Source organism: Mytilus trossulus, chromosome 6 (assembly GCF_036588685.1).
Source record: "Mytilus trossulus isolate FHL-02 chromosome 6, PNRI_Mtr1.1.1.hap1, whole genome shotgun sequence".
Lineage (NCBI taxonomy): Eukaryota > Metazoa > Mollusca > Bivalvia > Mytilida > Mytilidae > Mytilus > Mytilus trossulus.
In genome coordinates this window covers 90,976,732-90,997,277 of record NC_086378.1, presented here as the reverse complement: position 1 = coordinate 90,997,277, position 20,546 = coordinate 90,976,732, and the positions used below count along the sequence as shown (strand labels likewise).

The following is a 20,546-nucleotide window of genomic DNA, read 5'->3' as shown; positions in this document are numbered from 1 at the left end:
TAAGTCAACTAGTTTAGAAAAAGAGAGAAATATCATCCACTGGAACTTATGCTCTCTAGTCTAGAATATGAATGAATGAAGTATCTGCCCCTGGACTTTAAACTATTTCTAAATATGCATGAAATACTTGTCACTAGATCTTAAACTACCTAGTCTAGAATATTAATGAAATGTCTGCCATTGGATATTAAACTATTTGTAAATATGCATAAAATATGTGTCACTAGATCTTAAACTACCTAGTATAGAATATAAATGAATATCATCCACTGGAACTTATGCGCTCTAGTCTAGAATATGAATAAAAAATCTGCCCCTGGACCTTAAACTGACTACTCTAGAATATGAATGAAATATACGCCACTGGATCTTTTACTATTCCTGAATATGCATGGAATATCTGCCACTAGATCTTAAGCTTACTAATCTAGAATATAAATGAACTAACTGTCCCTTGACCTTAAAGAAACTATTCTAGAATATGAATGAAATATCTGCTACTGAACTTTAATCTAAATATACATGAATATGCATGAAATATCTGCCACTGGAACTTAGGCTTACTAGTTTTGAATAATCATGGATCTTAAGCTAAATACTCATCAAGATAACTAGTTCCGAATATGCATTAAAATACCTGCCATATGATCTTAAACTAACCAGTCCTAAAATTGCATGAAATATCTGCCTTTAGATCTTAAGCTAGGTACCAATATATATACTTCAAATACCTTCCACTGAATCTAAAGCTAACTAGTCCTAAATATGCATAAAACATCTCCCTATATCTCAAAGTGATAAGTCCTGAAAATGCATGAAATATATGCCACTAGATCTTAATGTAACTAGTATAGAATATGAATGAAATATCTGCCACTAGATCTTAAGCTAACTAGTATAGAATATGAATGAAATATCTGCCACTAAATCTTAAGTCAACTAGTTTAGAAAAAGAGAGAAATATCATCCACTGGAACTTATGCTCTCTAGTCTAGAATATGAATGAATGAAGTATCTGCCCCTGGACTTTAAACTATTTCTAAATATGCATGAAATACTTGTCACTAGATCTTAAACTACCTAGTCTATAATATTAATGAAATGTCTGCCATTGGATATTAAACTATTTGTAAATATGCATAAAATATGTGTCACTAGATCTTAAACTACCTAGTATAGAATATAAATGAATATCATCCACTGGAACTTATGCGCTCTAGTCTAGAATATGAATAAAAAATCTGCCCCTGGACCTTAAACTGACTACTCTAGAATATGAATGAAATATACGCCACTGGATCTTTTACTATTCCTGAATATGCATGGAATATCTGCCACTAGATCTTAAGCTTACTAATCTAGAATATAAATGAACTAACTGTCCCTTGACCTTAAAGAAACTATTCTAGAATATGAATGAAATATCTGCTACTGAACTTTAATCTAAATATACATGAATATGCATGAAATATCTGCCACTGGAACTTAGACTTACTAGTTTTGAATAATCATGGATCTTAAGCTAAATAATCATTAAGATAACTAGTTCCGAATATGCATTAAAATACCTGCCATATGATCTTAAACTAACCAGTCCTAAAATTGCATGAAATATCTGTCAATTAACCTACTTACTGTTCCTGAATATGCATGAACTATCTGTCAATGGCATTTTAGCTTGCTAGTACTGAATAAGAATGGATTTTAAGCTAACTAGCCCCGAATATGCATATAGATACCAGTAATTTGATCTAAGGTTAACTAGTCCTGAAAATGCATCAAATACCTGCCACTGGATCTTAAGCTAGGAAGCCCTAAATATGTACCACATAACTTCCACTGAATATATAGCAATCTAGTCCTGGATATACATGAAATATCTGTCACTAGTTCTTATAAAGCTTACTAGTCCTGAATATGCATCAAATACCTGCCACTGTATCTTTAGCTAACAGGTCCTTAATACGCATAAAATATCTGCCCCTGAATCTCAAAGTGTAAAAGTCCTGAAAATGCATGAAAAATCTGCAACTAGATCTAGCTAACTAGTCTAGAATATGAATGAAATATCTGCCACTGGATCTTAAACTTAAAATTCCTGAGTATGCATGAAATATCTGCCACTGGATCTTAAGCTAACTATTCTTGAATATGCATGAAATATCTGCCCCTGGATCTTAGGCTAACTATTCCTGAGTAACAATGAAATATCTGCCACTGGATCTTCAGCTAAATAGTTATTCAGCTAACAAGTCCCGAATATGCATGAAATATCTGCCACTGGATCTTAAGCTAACTAGCCTAGAATATGAATGAAATCTTTAACAAACTATTTCTGAATATGCATAAAATACCTGACACTTGAACTTAAGTAACTAGTTCTGAATATGCATAAACAATATTCACACTAGTAATTTTTGGGTCGCTTTATATCTTGCTGTTCAGTGCCAAGGCTCCGTGTTTTGACCGTATTTTGACCCATAATGGTTTACTTTTACAAATTGTGACTTGGATGTAGAGTTGTCTCATTCAGGTACTTGTACCACATTTTCTTATATCTACTTGAAGACATTTTCAATTGAGTTGTCAGAATACAATGCAATATGAGCATGAAAATGGCACACTGACTCTCTAATTTGGGTTAGCAAGGATGTTGAAGATCAAAGATGGCAAGCTACATTTATCTGGTTATATAGATCATTTGACCTTTTGAATATGTGAGGTAAAAACTATGCATGTAACAATATATAACAAGTGAAAGTTGAACAATGAATCTAATGAGTATCTTCTGAAATACATAAAACCATGAAACTTGCTAAAACATTCAGTTCTATCCAGAAGATATAAAACCATGAAACTTGCTAAAACATTCAGTTCTATTCAGAAGATATACAACAATGAAACTTGCTAAAACATTTGGAAAAAATTTGGACCTCTATGAGGATTGTTCAGAAGATTCACTAGAAAAATATCTGTTGTTAATTTGCCTCTTTTCTTATGCAGATCCACATATTTGGTCATGTGAGATGACAGATGTCCTTGATAAGGTACACCACTGTTGACAATCACAGCAGAGGCTAGACATTGCAAGGATCGTGTACCCACAGGACATAATGGACTTGATAACGTCTGGGAATACCAGATGGGTGTTCTATTGACAGCATCTAAACAGTCAGTGTGAGCACCAGCTCCCAGCAGGGCTTGGATAATATTCATTTGGTTATCATGATGGTCATTCACTACCTCATTCAATTCAGTAGACCTGATACGGTAGGCTAAATGGAGAGGTGTCATTCCAAACTCGTCCCAAGTATTGGGATCTGCTCCTGAACTTAGTAAGACTTCCACTAACTCTAATGATCCTGATACTTCTTTCTCTAATTTGTCTGATGCTTTGTTTGTGACTGGTGTGACATAGTGAAGTAGACTCTGTCTTACATCATTACGAATGTCATCTTTGAGAACTTTCCTCAAGAATTGTAGAAATCTTCGATCTTCTTCATCTGTCTTCTCATATCTATGTAGACATTTGATTGACAGCAGAAGAGGGGCAAACTGGGAGAAATCTCTTTGTTTTCTTGGAGTGGCTAGACAGTGCAAGAACAAACATTTACATATAGCCATCAGTAGATCGAATGACAACTGTCTTCTCTTTGTCTCAGTAAGTAGAACATTAGTGAAGGAGTCAATAAACTTGGTCAGTGTATAAGTCTTTGTAATACTGCTCACTGCATAGTATTCCTCTTGTGAAATATACTTAACAAGGTATGGGAAACTGTAGGTCATTACAGTAACAAATTCTTGGACTTTGTCATGACGTTTATACTCAATTGCTAAAGCATGAAATGCTCTCATAGTTTGATGGCATCCGTAACCTATCAGTCTCTCGTGAATTAGCACACTCTTAGTGAGAATGGCAATACGTGTTTTATGTAATAGTTCCTCTTCATCTTCACTGTCACTTGAGATATTATCAGAGCCTCTGTCACGGCTGTCACTAGAGATATTATCAGAGCCTCTGTCACGGCTGGTTAAAGTGTGGAGATTTGATACAACTGACCTGGTGGGTGAATGAACTACAATATCGGGTACAGTACCTGTGTTCAACTTAGTTTTAAAGCTCTCTTCAACAGACTCAATGATGGAGCGAGAATCTTCATCAAAGTCTATATATACAGTATCCATGTCAGTATAATCCTCGTAAGGATTCTGTAACTCCTCGGCAAGTTCATCCAATATTTCTATACCCTTCTCCCACTTTGACACTTGCTCTGAATTCTTATTCTTAAGGGTAGCTATCTGTTGTCGGATACAGTTGGCAGCATTCCAGCAATCTACAGCGTCAGAAAAACATCCCCATTTGGCAAAGTTAGCCCCAGCTATCTCTAAAGTATCAAACTTAATATGGAAAGGTATCTTGGGCATATCCAAACAGGTTCCTAACAGGCTCTTCCCAGTGGCAGCTAAGAATATAAGAGCATGTACATACTTGGTAGGTTTTGAATCGTCGTCACATGTGACGTTGTTAGTAGTAGGGTTTATTCTACAAGACTTTAGAACAGTATTAACATTAGTCTCTATAGTGTCTGGTTGATCCTCTAACAAAGGGAGGTAATAATACTTAAGAACATTCGCAGTGTTGACTTCTGTGCCATCAGATTGTTCCAAAATTGGTTCAATATAACTTGAGATTTGGCATCTCTTATAATTATAATCTTTATGAAGAAGTTCATACCCTAATAATGACATTCCCTCAGCATTCCTGACATTGTCTAGGTTAGGAACTTTGTCTAGAAATATAGGCAGACAAGCTTCATACAACTGTCCCCCAGAATTCATTACTATAACATTCGTACTCTCTTCTGGTAGCACAGCTCTAAATATATCAAACAGTTGACTCTCAGAGCATTTCTCTACAGCTCCATATGCGATCAACAATACAACGATTCTTAATTTAGGATCACATGGCACTGGAATTTTCTCATCCTTCTTGTTCTTAAAATCAAGTCTTATTCTACATTCAACTTCATTATCAGATCCGTACATACTTTCCTCTTCCTCTGTTTCCTCTTCATCTAAAAAGTCATCTTCATCATCTGACATATAGTCACTTTCATCATCATCAACATCAGTCCAATCCCCTTCATCCCCTTGGCCATCTAGACTTTCATCATCATCATCATCATCATCATTATCATCTTCATCTTCTTCATTATCATCGTCACTGTCTTCATCGTAAGATTCCTTTTCATCATCCTCATCATAGTTTTCTTCATATCCAAATGATGGCCATGTTGTTGTTGATGAACGTATCTTCATTGAGAACAACAACAAGTTGAAGGTGGGGGCCACATTTCTCCCCGGATCAGCGTTATTTTGGAGTAGGTAATGTACAATGTGTTCCTCTTGTTTTGCTATTGCCCACAGCATTGGCTTGCCGTCACCATCGTTACCATTTACATCAGCATCACAATACTCCACTAGAAATTTAACAAGGTCAAGGTTTCTTATCTTACATGCCAGAGATAAAGGGACATGGTCATAATAACGTTTGTTTTTAACTTTCATCAATTCCTGTCTTTGCTTTTTAGAACATACACCTAATATTGCTGCTAAGTAATGATCTGCATCGGTGGATTTAGTTCTGGTTCTCCGAGATGGAAACAGCCAAAGAAAGGAAAATGGTTCCACTTTTGGCTTTTTGGTAGCCCAAATCAAATCATGAATATTTCTTTTAATAGCTTCAAAAGTTAGATAATTCACTCCATCGCCGTAATTCATGTTGTTATAGAGGCCCTCCTGACTGTTCTGATCTATTGCTCTACTTTTCAGAGTTATATTGTATTCACCAAAATGTCCTGTTTTAATTAAGTTAGAGAAGCAACAATTCTGATTTGTATCAAAAGTCATATTCTTTGTTGGATAGTTTTCTTTCAAGGAACAATTTTCAATCGATTTTGTTATCTTTAAATCTTCTTTCAACTCCATTCTTTTATAACAAATCAATCTGAAAATACACAAAAAAACAAAGGGTAAAAATTTAGGATGAGTTTTATTTATTGTAATTATACATGTATTACACACAAACTGTAGTACACAACATGCACAATACAGATTGATAAAGATTCAACAATTATCATATACTAGTAGTCCAGTTAATCTAGCATAAATTTGACCTTTACCTTGAAGTAACCATGGTAATTGCAACAGAAGATTCTAAATTCTGAAGTTTTAATCTTTAACATAATCCCCCAAATATACACAGAAAAAAATCCCATAAAATCTTACTTGCGGAAAACTAAAAGATCATTTTAAAATATCTATGGAGATTTGCATTTTTTATATGGGAGATAACTCTGCAAAAAAGGCAGAAATATAAATAAAAATTTATACAAAATTATATCTTTAAAGCTTCTATTCAACAGAATGTATGGATTCTTGATATTTTAGCCGTCCTTAGAGTATAACAAACATACAAACATGAAGGTGTTTCCATATTTCTTATCAAGCTAGAACATAGATTTCATAATTCATTAATAGTTGACCATTTATTAGATTTTTCTGCATGTCAAGGTAAAGAATCTTGAAAATTTAATATAACTAATTAAGCATATATATATTCTTCTTTTTGTGGCTTAAGGTTTCTTTAAACTAGGTAGATGCTGAACAAATATAATTTACAGATATAAACAATACCAATTTTCACATTATATTTTCAAAATGGTCACAAAGGTATAAATTTGCAATTTCTTGAATGAAAATGTGCACAAAAAATGAAAATACCCATAACAATTCGGTTTTGTACATTTCATGAGCAGAAGATTATATAATATAGTCAAATACAAACTTATATCCCCATCAAAGTATTATATTTTACATGAATTTGAAGAAAATCAACCAAAACTGAAAAAAAAATAAGGTACTAGCTGAAAGACGCCTACAGGTGCAGGAGTTTCTCGCTACATTGAAGACCCATTGGTCGCCTTCCGCTGTTGTCTGCTTTATGGTCCAGTTGTTGTCGCTTTGACACATTCCCCATTTACTTTCTCAATTTTATTAGAAATAAAACATTTCGAATTTCTGTTACAATTAGTTTGAGATTCAAATTTAGTTTGACTGGACTAAAACAAGATCAGAAGCTTTCAACAAATAATTCCTACTGTTGTGTTAATAATGAGGAATAATTGGTGTCGCCACAAAAGGTGAAATTGTGTTACAAGAGTCAGAATATTGTCAAAAGTCTTACCAATCCCGGAAAAATGTATATATTTAATGAAATCTTAATGATTGATTAAAATGGTGTCATAAAGTATGTACTATGGTACATGTACAAGTCTCGTAACTCTGGCATACATGGAAAAATCTGAATAATTGTATAAAATGGTCAACTACTTGAACCACATATATATGTAATGACGTCGTGTTTTACCTATTGTATCTAGTATAGGGTTGACGTCAGTGCAAGAAGTAGCCTTAGCATTTGAACATATCTATGAAGTAAACGTTATGGTTTGGTTTCTTCTTTTTAATATAATGATATACAATTTAGTTGATTTATCACCGCCAGTTATTGTCTGTTGTCTTTTTTCGATATAATATAACGCAGTCTGCATGATTAGCCACTAGTCTGATGCCCCAGACTAGTAAAATTTTATATGGACTAGTAAGTTGTTGCAAAACTTTGTTTAGACTAATAAGAAAAATGTTTGAATATTGGTCTTCAGACTAGTAGTTGAAAAAGTTTTTGGTGTGGACTGTCTGACTGTTACTGGCTGGATGTTCATGGAATAGTAAGTTTATTATCCCTTGGATACAACTATTGCCCTTGGCTACTTCTCAGGACAATCATGAGTTGCTCCTCTGGGCAATAAACTTACTATTCCACTCATACCCAGTCTATAAGTATAAAATATATATTAGTCCAGTCAATTTGTAAAAGATATTTAAAATTTAAAACAAGAGGCTGTCACAACGACAGCAAACTGGATTTATAAACATTTACTAGAACACACCCGTGACATCGCGGGTCTGTGACTGAATTAAAGTATATAACTATGCGCAAGCCTTACTTTAGTGTTAGTATTGTCATCTGATAAAATCATGCCTATTATAAGATACACAGTTTTCTCTGCTTTCAAATCTTTTTTAAACTAATTATTTGGAAAACAGAAGGTCCTGGAATGGAGTTTTTTTTTAATCAACAGCATTGTCCTATATTAGTTATAAATTAAGTTGAATTCTTTGATTCGCTGTTTTACGTCACTCATGCCCGCTAACAAATTGAAAACTGTACCTACACGCCTTATTTTTAGTCCAGATTTTTAGTATTTGTTTTGTTATCTTAGAAAGTCTTACTGATTAAAATACTACAATAGGTAACAATTTGACAATTTAGCAGTGTCAACCCTGTGATTATGACCCGTGTATATAGCATATTAATCCTGCATACACTGTTTGGTGGTGCCCCTGTCGGATGCGGAACATACAGATAAGGTATAAGTAACAGGTGATTATACTATTGGTATAGGTATCAGACTCGACCTGGAACTTCTTAATTATTGGCAATATTAATTACATGGAAAACAAAAGGGCCTGGAGTGGTGTAATTTCGTTGTTTTCACGTGATGACGGCTGACAAATTGGACCTCGTACTTTTAGTATTATAGATTTGTGTCCTGGCAATATCACAAGGACCATTACTGATGATTGGTGAAAGTGAAAGAAGTCAATATCAAATTTGACCTCTATTTTGTCATCAGAATCAACATATTAAAATTTGAAAAGGTAAGATTGAATGGTTCAAGAGTAATTGTAACAACATGAATGGAAAAACCATTTTACGATCTTTCAAGAACCATAACTACTGAACGGTAAAAGTTAAAATCATCATTATTGAACTTGACCTTTATTTTGTCATCAGTAACAACATATTAAAATTTGAAAAGCTTTAGTTGAATGGTTCAAGAGAAAATGCACTGTCATGACAGGAAACACCATTTTTCAATCTTTCAAGAACCATAACTCCTGAACGGTAAAAGTCAAAATTGTCATTATTGAACTTGACCTCCATTTTGTCACCAGTAACAACATATTAAAATTTGGGAAGCTTTGGTAGAACAGGACATGCGTAAATGCACGGACACGACTGGAAACGCCATTTTTCAATCTTTCAAGAACCATTTATAACTCCTGAACAGTAAAAGTCAAAATCCCGATTATTGAACTTGACCTTCATTTAGTTGTCAGTCACAACATATTAAAATTTTAAAAGCTTTGGTTGAACGGTCCACGAGTTAATGCACGGACAACATTTGATTGCTGCCCGCCCGATCGCCCGACCGACTGACTGGGCGCCCGCCGAGCATCCCCAAATCAATAACCGACATTTTTGTCACAAAAATCCGGTTAAAAATGGTAAAACATTGACTTTAAAGGGCAATAACTCCTAAAGGGGTCAACTGACCATTTTGGTCATGTTGAATTATTTGTAAATCTTATTTTGCTGAACATTATTGCTGTTTACAGTTTATCTCTATCTAATAATATTCAAGATAATAACCAAAAACTGCAAAATTTCCCTAAACCAATTCAGGGGCAGGAACCCAACAACGGGTTCTCTGATTCATCTGAAAATTTCAGGGCAGGCCCTTTGGACCAGGTGAGCTAAAAAAATCAGCATTTAAAATTCCTATGGAGATTTGTATTGAAAAGGGAGATAACTCTTGCAAAAAGGGCAGAAATATCAATAAAAATTGATACAATATTATAATTTTACCACTTCTATTCATCAGAATGTATTGATTCTTGATTTTTTAGCGGTCTTTACAGTAAAACAAACAACTCTAAAGGTGTTTTCATATATTTTATCAAGCTTTAATCTAGATTTCATAATTCATTTGTTGACCATTTATTGAATTTTTCAACATGTCAAGGTAAAAAATTACAAATATAATAAAAATAATTAAGCATGTATTCTTCTTTTAGTGGTTTAAAGTTTCTTTAGATAAGTAAGTTGCTGAAATAATATAATATACAGATATAAACATTACCAAATTTTCACATTTTTTTTTCAAAATGGTTACAAAGCTTCAAATTTGCAATTTCTTTAATGAAAAATTCACGAAAAAAATAAAACTACCCATAACACTTCCATGACTTCGGTTTTGTACATTTCATGAGCAGAACATTATATAGTTCAGTCAAATACATCAACCCCATCAAAGTATCATACTGCACATAAATTTCAAGAAAAACAACAAAAAAACTGACCAAAAAAGACTCATTTTTTGAAAGAGTTATCTCCCTTTCCAATGTTAAATTTGTCTTTAATATGTCATTATGATATATTTCTATTATGAATTACTTTATACGTTGAACCACAAACGTAAAAATCAATCAATGGCGTAGTGGAATCAACAATTTTTGGATTCTCATAAATTCTATGTATACTTTTGGACTAATTTGAATCTCGGCTATTTCTGTAATTTATTCTTACATACTTTTGATTTTTTAAACCCTGTATGCGTACATTGCCTATGTAAATTTTAAAATTGTTTGTATGCACATTGAACGACAAATTTATGTGACGTATATCATGTATATAATTTTTCTGACGTCAGACACTCAAATCAATCCATGTGTTCGTAGATGGTAGTGGATTCTCATAAATTCTTTGTATAACTTTTGGACTAGTTTGAATCTCGGTCTATTTCTGTAATTTATTCCTACATACTTTTGATTTTTTAACCCTGTATGCGTACATTGCCTATGTAAATTTTCAAATTGTTTGTATGCACATTGAACGACAAATTTATGTGACGTATATATTTTTTCTGACGTCAGACAATCAAATCAATCCATGTGTTCGTAGATAGTAGATGTTTTTGTGTCCTGTTAAATTGTTCATTTTAAAATTGTTATACGATGATGACTGATGTACCCATATTTTGACTATTTTATTAATTGTGACTGTTTATTTAACGCATCATGTAAATGTAGCGGAATTTGATGAGACTGTTATTAAAGTGAGAGGGTTAGCGCTATAGAACCAGGTTTAATCCACCATTTTCTACATTTGATTTCACATTTGAAAATGCCTGTACCAAGTCAGGAATATGACAGTTCTTGTCCATTCGTTTTTGATGCGTTTTGTTTTTTGATTTTGCCATGTGATTATGGACTTTCCAAATTGATTTTCCTCTGAGTTCAGTATTTTTGTGATTTTACTTTTTCCTAGGAAATTGAAAATTCTGATTTTGAGTTTTCCTCAAGTTATATTTAATGGGACTTTTTTCTGTGTATATAAAGGGCATAACGCTATAGATTAGAACTAATACATTTTCTGTTGCAATTAGTTTGAGGTTAAATCTTAGTTTGACTGGACTATATAAATATAGAGGTTAACTCCTAACTATCCTACAGCCTGTAGATACTTTTATTTTTGGCGTTGTACGAGTCATGTCTTCTTTGACTGTCCATGACCATTATGACATTAAAATATTAATTCCCTGAGATTTGTTTTAAATGATTTTAGTCTCTGATGCATTTTTTTTTTTTTAATTTAATTGATTTTGGCTTTAAACTAAAGGCTCTAAAGAGCCTGTGTCGCTCACCTTGGTCTATGTGAATTTTAAAGAAAGGACGCAGATGGATTCATGACAAAATTGTGTTTTGGTGATGGTGATGTGTTTGTACATCTTACTTTACTGATCATTCTTGCTGCTTACAATTATTTCTATCTAAAATGAACTTGGCCCAGTAGTTTAAGTGGAAAATGTTGGAAAAAAATTACAAATTTTATGAAAATTGTTAAAAATTGACTATAAAGAACAATAACTCCTTAGGGGGTCAATTTACATTTTAGTCATGAAGACTTATTTGTAAATCTTAATTTGCCGAACATTATTGCTGTTTACAGTTTATCTCTATCTATAATAGTATTCAAGATAATAACCAAAAACAGCAAAATTTCCCTAAAAATTACCAATTCAGGGGCAGCAACCCAACAACAGGTTGTCAGTTTCATCTGAAAATTTCAAGGCAGATAGATCTTGACCTGATAAACAATTTTACCCAGTCAGATTTGCTCTAATTGCAATGGTTTTTGAGTTATAAGCCAAAAACTGCATTTTAGCCCTATGTTCTATTTTTAGCCATGGCCGACATCTTGGTTGGTTGACCGGGTGACCAGACACATTTTTTAAACTAAATACCCTTATGATTGTGGCCAAGTTTGGTTTACTTTGTCCCAGTTGTTTCAGAGGAGAAGATTTTTCTAAAAGACAACTAAGATTTACAAAAAATTGTTAAAAATTGACTATAAAGGGCATTACATGTAACTCCTTAGGGGGTCAATTGACCATTGTGGTGACTAGATACCCCAATGATGATTGTGGCCAAGTTACGATTCATTTGGCCAAGTAGTTTCAGAGGAGAAGATTTTTGTAAAAGATATCTAAGATTTACGAAAAATGGTTAAAAATTGACTATAAAGGGCAATAACTCCTTAAGGGGTCAACTGACCATTTTGGTCATGAAGACTTATTTGTAATTTACAGTTTATCTCTATCTATAATATTATTCAAGATAATAACCAAAAACAGCAAAATTTCCCTAAAATTACCAATTCAGGGACAGCCATCTTGGTTGGTTGACCGGGTGACCAGACACATTTTTTAAACTAAATACCCTAATGATTGTGGCCAAGTTTGGTTTAATTTGTCCCAGTTGTTTCAGAGGAGAAGATTTTTCTAAAAGATTACTAAGATTTATAAAAAATTGTTAAAAATTGACTATAAAGGGCAATACAATAACATGCATCTTCGCTAGCCAAGGGTTACGATCCACTCCCGCTCTCTTCACCCTTGGCAGATTGAGCCAACATTTGTGATATCAATGTTGCGCCATCTATCGGAAGTTTAAAGTCACGCCCATTCCGAATAAATTATTCTTGACCAATGGTAGCACTTGAACTCTTCAATTTGGAGATAAAAACACGGAAGCGTCTAGATTCTAACCACTTGGTAAAGCCGGAAACGAAAATATATGTCAATATTCATGCATTTGTGCATGAAACATACACAGAAACTTCTATAAGTTGATTAAAAACATTCAAGTTGTCACTAAATATAGTCCTATGTTTAGTGATGTAAAGACTTGTAAACACGTGGCAATTGTTTACACACACTTTCAACATTTACACGTGATCATGTTATAGGCGCTCTTTGATTGGATGCAGCGAATATCTACTGCAACCAATAAAAATCCTTACCTTGTGTCTCCGAAATATTATCTCAATCCACCAAGGGTGAAGAGAGCGGGAGTGGATCGTAACCCTTGGCTAGCGAAGATGAATAACATGTAACTCCTTAGGGGGTCAATTGACCATTCTGGTAATGTTGAATTATTTGTAGATCTTACTTTGCTGAACATTTTTGCAGTTTACAGCACAATTTCTTTAAAATTTCTAATTCAGGGGCAGCAACCTAACAACGGGTTTTCTGATTCATCTGAAACTTTCAGGGCAGATAGATCTTGACCTGATAAACACTTTTACCTCACGTCAGATTTGCTCTAAATGCTTTGGTTTTTGAGTTATAAGCCAAAAAATGCATTTTACTCCTATGCAGTGGCGGATCCAGAAATTTTCACAAGTGGGGGCCCACTGACTGGCCTAAGAGGGGGCCCGCTCCAGTCACGCTTCAGTGATTCCCTATATAAGCAACCAATTTTTTTCTAAAAAAGGGGGGGCCCGGGCCCCCCCCCCCCCCTAAATCCGCCTCTGCTATGTTCTATTTTTAGCCATGGCGGCCATCTTGGTTGGTATGCCGGGTCAACGGACACAATTTTTAAACTAGATACCCAACGATGATTGTGGCTAAGTTTGGTTGAATTTGGACCAGTAGTTTCAGAGGAGAAGATTTTTGTAAAAGTTTACGGACGCTGGACGACGGACGCAGACGGACGATGGACGCCAAGTGATGAGAAAAGCTCACTTGGCACTTTGGGCCAGGTGAGCTAAAAATGAAGAGATTGATGCCCAATTTATATAATTCCAAGGCCCTCAGTCAGCTCCAGAAGTGATTAAGTAGCGCATCCATTTTGGGTGGGCAAATATCCACTTTTAGATACGGAACGAGGTCTGACGTCCCAAGGCCCCAGCTTGTCTGGAAAAACAGCCGTCGGACGTCAGAGTAATCTCAGACTACAGTTTTTCCTGTTTGTTAAAAAGTCAATTTTGAAAAAAAAGAACATTATTTTTCCAATATTCTTTTTTAGTATATACATGTATATAGTTTTAAAAATTTTCATTATATCTGTAGTTTTGATACAATTGATGTTTGAAAAATTCATACAAAACTTGCATATTCTTTTATTAGTATATATAGTTTTAAAAAAATAACCACTTACATAACTTAAATAAGTAACCCGATACAAATATATTATGACTTTTTTCAATGCATTCAAAAACTCCAGTTTGATTATTTATTGCATACATGTACATAGTGACTTTTTCATATGCATTCCAACATATTTCTGACAAATAAGTTGTCTTAAACAAATTGTGACTTTTTTTCCTGTGACTTTCTTTCTTGTGATTTTTTTTCCTGTGACTTTTTTCCTAGGGATATTGTGACTTTTTATCCTGTGACTTTTTTTCCGTTTACCGTTTAAAATGGCCTGTCTCTATTATTCATTATATCTGTAGTTTTGATAAAATTGATGTTTGAAAAATTCGTACAAAAATGGCTACAGAAGGGTACATCACAGGCACTGTGGGTGTAACGGTTTATTTCTTCCTCTGTGATATTTTATCCTGAGGATAATTTGTCCCGGTAATTTTTTTCCAGGCATGGTATTTCACAGGTTGATTTTTTCCAGAGGAGTGAAAATCTATCTGTGTTATGCGGATAGTATGTACCGGTATATATTTGCCGTACTATATTTCACAGAACCGTGTGAAATAGAGTCCCATTAACTACTATGTAAGTTGCTCACAATCAATATATACCTGACTATAATTATAAAATGTTTCACAAAGGTAGACCAAATTTGCATAATTTATGAAAGGGAGGTAATTATGAGCAATTTATATTTTAAAGATATTAATATAAAATGTTTCTGAATTTATTTTATAGTGAAATTTTTCCTTGAATCTTATTTTTTATATATTCATTTATATAAAAAGATGACTTACAACTTGATTTAATAAGACAGATAACATTTCACAGGTTAAAACTATCCAGCTGTTAAACATGCTTTTGTATCAATATATTGTTATGCTATGATTTATCTGATTTCCATATAATCAACAACTACATCTCTATTTATATAGTTAAAAATATCATCATAATCAAATTCTTTTAATACTGTTAACAGTAGTAATGCAGCTATATTTCTACCTTACTTTTAAATTTATATGTGTACTGAGATCTGAAAACAACTCACTTTTACATGTATTTCACTAACCCTTTTCAATCATGATATTATTTTCACAATTACGATCTTTGAAATTACTTCTGGTTTTCTTCCTTTTGTTTCATGATAATTTTCTTTTTAAAAGGACGATATTGACTTGAATATTTTAGGAAATTTTCTCAAGGATATTTAGTGAAATTATTTTCCATTATACTTAATTTTTTTTATCAATTTCGCTTTATTTCAAATACACTTCATAGTATTTGGGATAAGTTTTTTTCCAATAACTATTCAATAAGTTAACTACCCAGATAGAATTTCACGGCAAAGGAAAAAATATCCCAGAGAAATATTTTCCTCCGGATAAAAAAATAACAACAACTACTGTGACATTTTTTCCTCCGGATCAAATTTCACCCGGATATAATTTTGCTTTACATGGGTACATAAACCTTAAACTTCATCAGAACTTTATAAATAATTTTCAAATAATAATAAAAAAAACCCCAGATAATATGTACAATTAGTTTCTGCCAAAAAAATCTACTTCTCTTACCTCTTAAAAACTTGAATTTAAATGTAATGTCAAAGCTTTCCAGCATCCTCATCATCTTTGTTTACATCGTGGGCTGCAAATAAAAGGGCGGGAAACTAAAAACGACATAAAAAGTGTGCTCATAATCCGTGCTTGTAACATAATATTTAAATGAAAATGCAATTTAATAAAAAAAAAATTTCATTCGATAAATAACATATTTTGAGTGTAATTATTCACCTGGACTCAGTCAAAAAATATAAAATACAAGTATGTTTATCTAATTAAATTATAAATATCTCTTCATTTTTTAAACGATATGAGCATCTAATTAAGTTAATTAAGGTAGTTTATATGGTCCCTTTTCAATCCTATTTAATTTATTCTTCGTTTTTGATAATAAGCTTTTTCATTTCTTCGTCATTTTTTTTTTTTTTTTAATGTGCCAAAACCTGCTAGCTTATTTTAAACCGTATAAGGCGTTTTTAATACCGATAATTGAGGTAAATTTGTTTTATGATTTAACTTTTGTTTTATAATTGCTTTTTGAAAATTTGTAAATACTAGTTTATACGTCTCTTATAATTCTTTAAGAATGGCATTAATAATTTTAAAAAGGTTTACTTTTATAATGTGAAATGTGTAGCATGACTGTACGTATTATTGGTGGTCAGACGTTGATAAATTATTATTGTTGTATATTGTCATTAATAAATTATTTTTTTCTATATTAAATTTTGCTGTATATACTATTAATGTGCTACCCGGGCTAAAAAAAAATACCATGAAATTATCAACATAAACTTACGTTAAACTCTACTGATGGAATACAACTGGGTTATAAGTAAACTGTTTACTGTACTTTTGGAACAGGAAAAGTGTGCAACCATTCTATTTCATGAGAGGGGGAGGGAAGAGTTGGATTTTTAAAATGAAAAATCTGCCATGAATCAAAAGAACAGGACAAAAATATCATTATAACTAAACTACTAACTACAAAGTGTGTGGTATAGTAACTGAACTACCAACCATAATGTTGTGTGGTATTATAACGGAACTACCAACTACAAGGTTGTGTGGCATTATAACGGAACTACCAACCATAAGGTTGTGTGGCATTATAAATGAGTACCAGATAGACGATTATGTGGCATAACTAAACTACCAACTACAAGGTTGTGTGATAGTTTAAACATGTTTTCTGTTAAAGTACAAATTGGATAAGACACAAGTCAAACAGACTTATGAAGTCTTCTCCATTTAACATTTATAGCAATATAATACAAAAATATATGTATGAGCATGCATATATAGAATGGTATATCTATTTAGTAAATATATAATATAAATGTGGACCAAAGACGGAAAATTGAAAAAAAAGAAATTAATAATAATACAGAAAAAAGAAAAAAAAATATACATATAAATGAATCATTATTTAAAAAACAGAAACACAAAAAAACACAAAAAAGAAAAAAAAAGAAAAAAGAAAAAGGACAAAAAATAAACAGCTGCGCCATGAGCGCATGATACGCCCGCCGTCTTATGTGGAAGTTTTAAGCAATAATCATAAATTATTTTTGAGATACGGCGTGACATGTAAAAAAAACCTCCCCTGTGTAACAAAATACTCAATAACTCAAAAATTAAATTTTGAATCACCACCAAAAAGTATACAGATCTTTAGATCAATATAACAAAGAAGTGTGTAAAGTTTTAAGCAATAATCATATATTGTTATAGAGATACGGCACAACATGTAAAAAATAAACTCCCCCTTTTTTACAAAATACTCAATCACTCAAAAATGAAATTTTGAATCATAATCAAAAAGTATACAGATCTTAAGATTTATATAACAAAGACATGTGTAAAGTTTGTAGCAATAATCATAAATCGATTTTGAGATATGGTGCAAAATGTGAAAAAACCCTCACTGGGCCCTTTTTTACAAAATACTCAATAACTCAAAAATGAAATTTCGAATCATCACCAAAAAGTATACAGATATTAAGATTAATATAACTAAGAAGTGTTTAAAGTTTTAAGCCATAATCAAGAATCTTTTTTGAGATACAGTGCGACATGTGAAAAAAACACACCCCTGTTTTAGTTACAAAGTGCCGTAAATCAAAAAGTTTAAATCTAATTTTCACCAAAAAGTATACAGCTCATTTGACCATCATAAGCAGTGGCGGATCCAGGAATTTTCATAAGTGGGGGCCCACTGACTGACCTAAGAGGGGGCCCGCTCCAGTCACGCTTCAGTGATTCCCTATATAAGCAACCAAATTTTTTCCCAAAAAGAGGGGGCCCGGGCCCCCTGCCCCCCCCCCCCCCCCTAAATCCGCCTCTGATAAGAAACAACTATATAAAGTTTTATGAAATTTGGACAATTAAGTCGTTCTCAAGTTACGGTGCGACATGTTTACGCCGGACAGACAGACACCAGACATGTGTATACCATAATACGTCCCGTCAAAATTTTGACGGGCGTATAAAAAGGGAGGAGAAATTTTACTTAGATGATGATGTGTGTGCGATCATGGTTTGCTACCTAGACAATTTGAAATCTTTCCGAACTTTTAATAAACTCAAAGTCATTTTTGAAAACGGGTTTATGTGTGATATAGTAACTAACTACCAACCATAAGGTTGTGTGGCAATACGAATGAGTACCAGATAGACGGTTATGTGGCATTACTAAACTACCAACTACAAGGTTGTGTGATATAGTAACTAACTACCAACCATAAGGTTGTGTGGCAATACGAATGAGTACCAGATAGACGGTTATGTGGCATTACTAAACTACCAACTACAAGGTTGTGTGATATAGTAACTAACTACCAACCATAAGGTTGTGTGGCAATACGAATGAGTACCAGATAGACGGTTATGTGGCATTACTAAACTAACAACTACAAGGTTGTGTGGCAATACGAATGAGTACCAGATAGACGGTTATGTGGCATAACTAAACTACCAACCATAAGGTTGTGTGGCAATACGAATGAGTACCAGATAGACGGTTATGTGGCATTACTAAACTACCAACCATAAGGTTGTGTGGCAATACGAATGAGTACCAGATAGACGGTTATGTGGCATTACTAAACTAACAACTAATAGGTTGTGTGGCATCATAACTGAAATATCAAACTATAATGTTGTGTGGCATTATACCTAAACTACCAATTTCAAGGTTGTGTGGCATCATAACTGAACTATCAAAACTATAATACTGTGTGGCATTATAGCTAAACTACCAATTTCAAGGTTGTGTGGCTTTATAACTAAACTACCAATTTCAATGTTGTGTGGCATCATAACTGAACTATCAAAACTATAATACTGTGTGGCATTATAACTTAACTACCAACTAATAGGTTGTGTGACATCATAACTGAACTATCAAACTATAATGTTGTGTGGCATTATAACTAAACTACCAATTTCAAGGTTGTGTGGCATCATAACTGAACTATCAAAACTATAATGCTGTGTGGCATTATAACTTAACTACCAACTAATAGGTTGTGTGACATCATAACTGAACTATCAAACTATAATGTTGTGTGGCATTATAACTAAACTACCAACTACAAGTTTGTGTGATATAGTAACTAGGGCATCATAATTGAACTACCACTTCAAAGTTTTGTGGCATTATACTAGACTAACAACTACAAGGTTTTGTAGTCATATAACTATACTACCAACTACAACGTTTTGTGGCATAACAAATTGACTTCCAGATGAGTTAAGCCTTTTCAACTGATTTTGATAGTTCGTTCTTTTGTTGTACTGATATACCACTGTCAAAGGTAAGGAGATGGTTTGGATCCTGTGCTAACATGTTTAACCCCGCTACATTCTGTATGTATGCATCAATCCCAAGGCAGGAGCCAGTAATTCAGTGTTTATCGTTTGTTTGTGTGTTACATATTTTGTTATTCGCTCATATTTGTACATAAATAAGGCCGTTATATTTCTCGTTTGAATTGTTTTACACCATGTTATTTCGGGCCTTTTATACCGGACTATGCGATATGGGCTTTGCTCGTTGTTGAAGGTCGCACGGTGACCTATAGTTGTTATTTTTTGTGTTATTTTGGACTCTTGTTGAGAGTCTCGTTGGCAATCAAACCACATTTTTTTTAATATATATATTTCGTTTCAAAGATGTGCTTCATTAAAAGTGTACTACCATCTACAAGGTTGTATGACATTTTAACTGAACTACCAACTACAAGCTTAAGGTTTTGTGGCCTAAAAAACGAAAAAAAACAACTACAAAATTTTGTGGCATTATTACTTGACAACCAACAACAAGGTTTTGTGGCATTATAACGTGACTACCAACTACAATGTTGTGTGGCATAATTACTTAACTACTAACTGTTTGTTTTTCGTAGTTTTCCCTCAATGACTTTTATCATAGGGTTGCTGGTTTTCTGTTATGAATTGTTTCCCATATTATAATGTTTTGGGCTTGTATAACTTACTATACAGTATGAGCGTTACACATTGTTAAAGTCTGTACAGTGCCCTATAGACGTTGGCATCATTATCTTCACATATAGTCATGTTT

The 20,546-nt window shown here is 33.2% G+C and overlaps 1 protein-coding gene across 2 annotated transcripts; it reads right to left on the bottom strand.

Moving 5' to 3' along the window:
• Positions 1-2,755: 2,755 nt before the first annotated feature.
• On the bottom strand, positions 2,756-16,079 carry LOC134722214 (uncharacterized). Of its 2 annotated transcripts, XM_063585825.1 has the most exons (3): positions 15,974-16,079; positions 4,017-6,007; positions 2,756-3,980 (listed from the first exon to the last, which is right to left on the bottom strand). In XM_063585825.1, the coding sequence occupies exons 2-3, from the start codon at positions 5,986-5,988 to the stop codon at positions 2,908-2,910; spliced, it is 3,045 nt and encodes a 1,014-aa protein (XP_063441895.1). In that variant the 5' UTR covers positions 5,989-6,007; positions 15,974-16,079; the 3' UTR covers positions 2,756-2,907. The 2 variants fall into 2 exon arrangements, with proteins under 2 accessions (XP_063441895.1, XP_063441894.1); XM_063585824.1 differs by having other exon boundaries at positions 2,756-6,007.
• Positions 16,080-20,546: the final 4,467 nt, after the last annotated feature.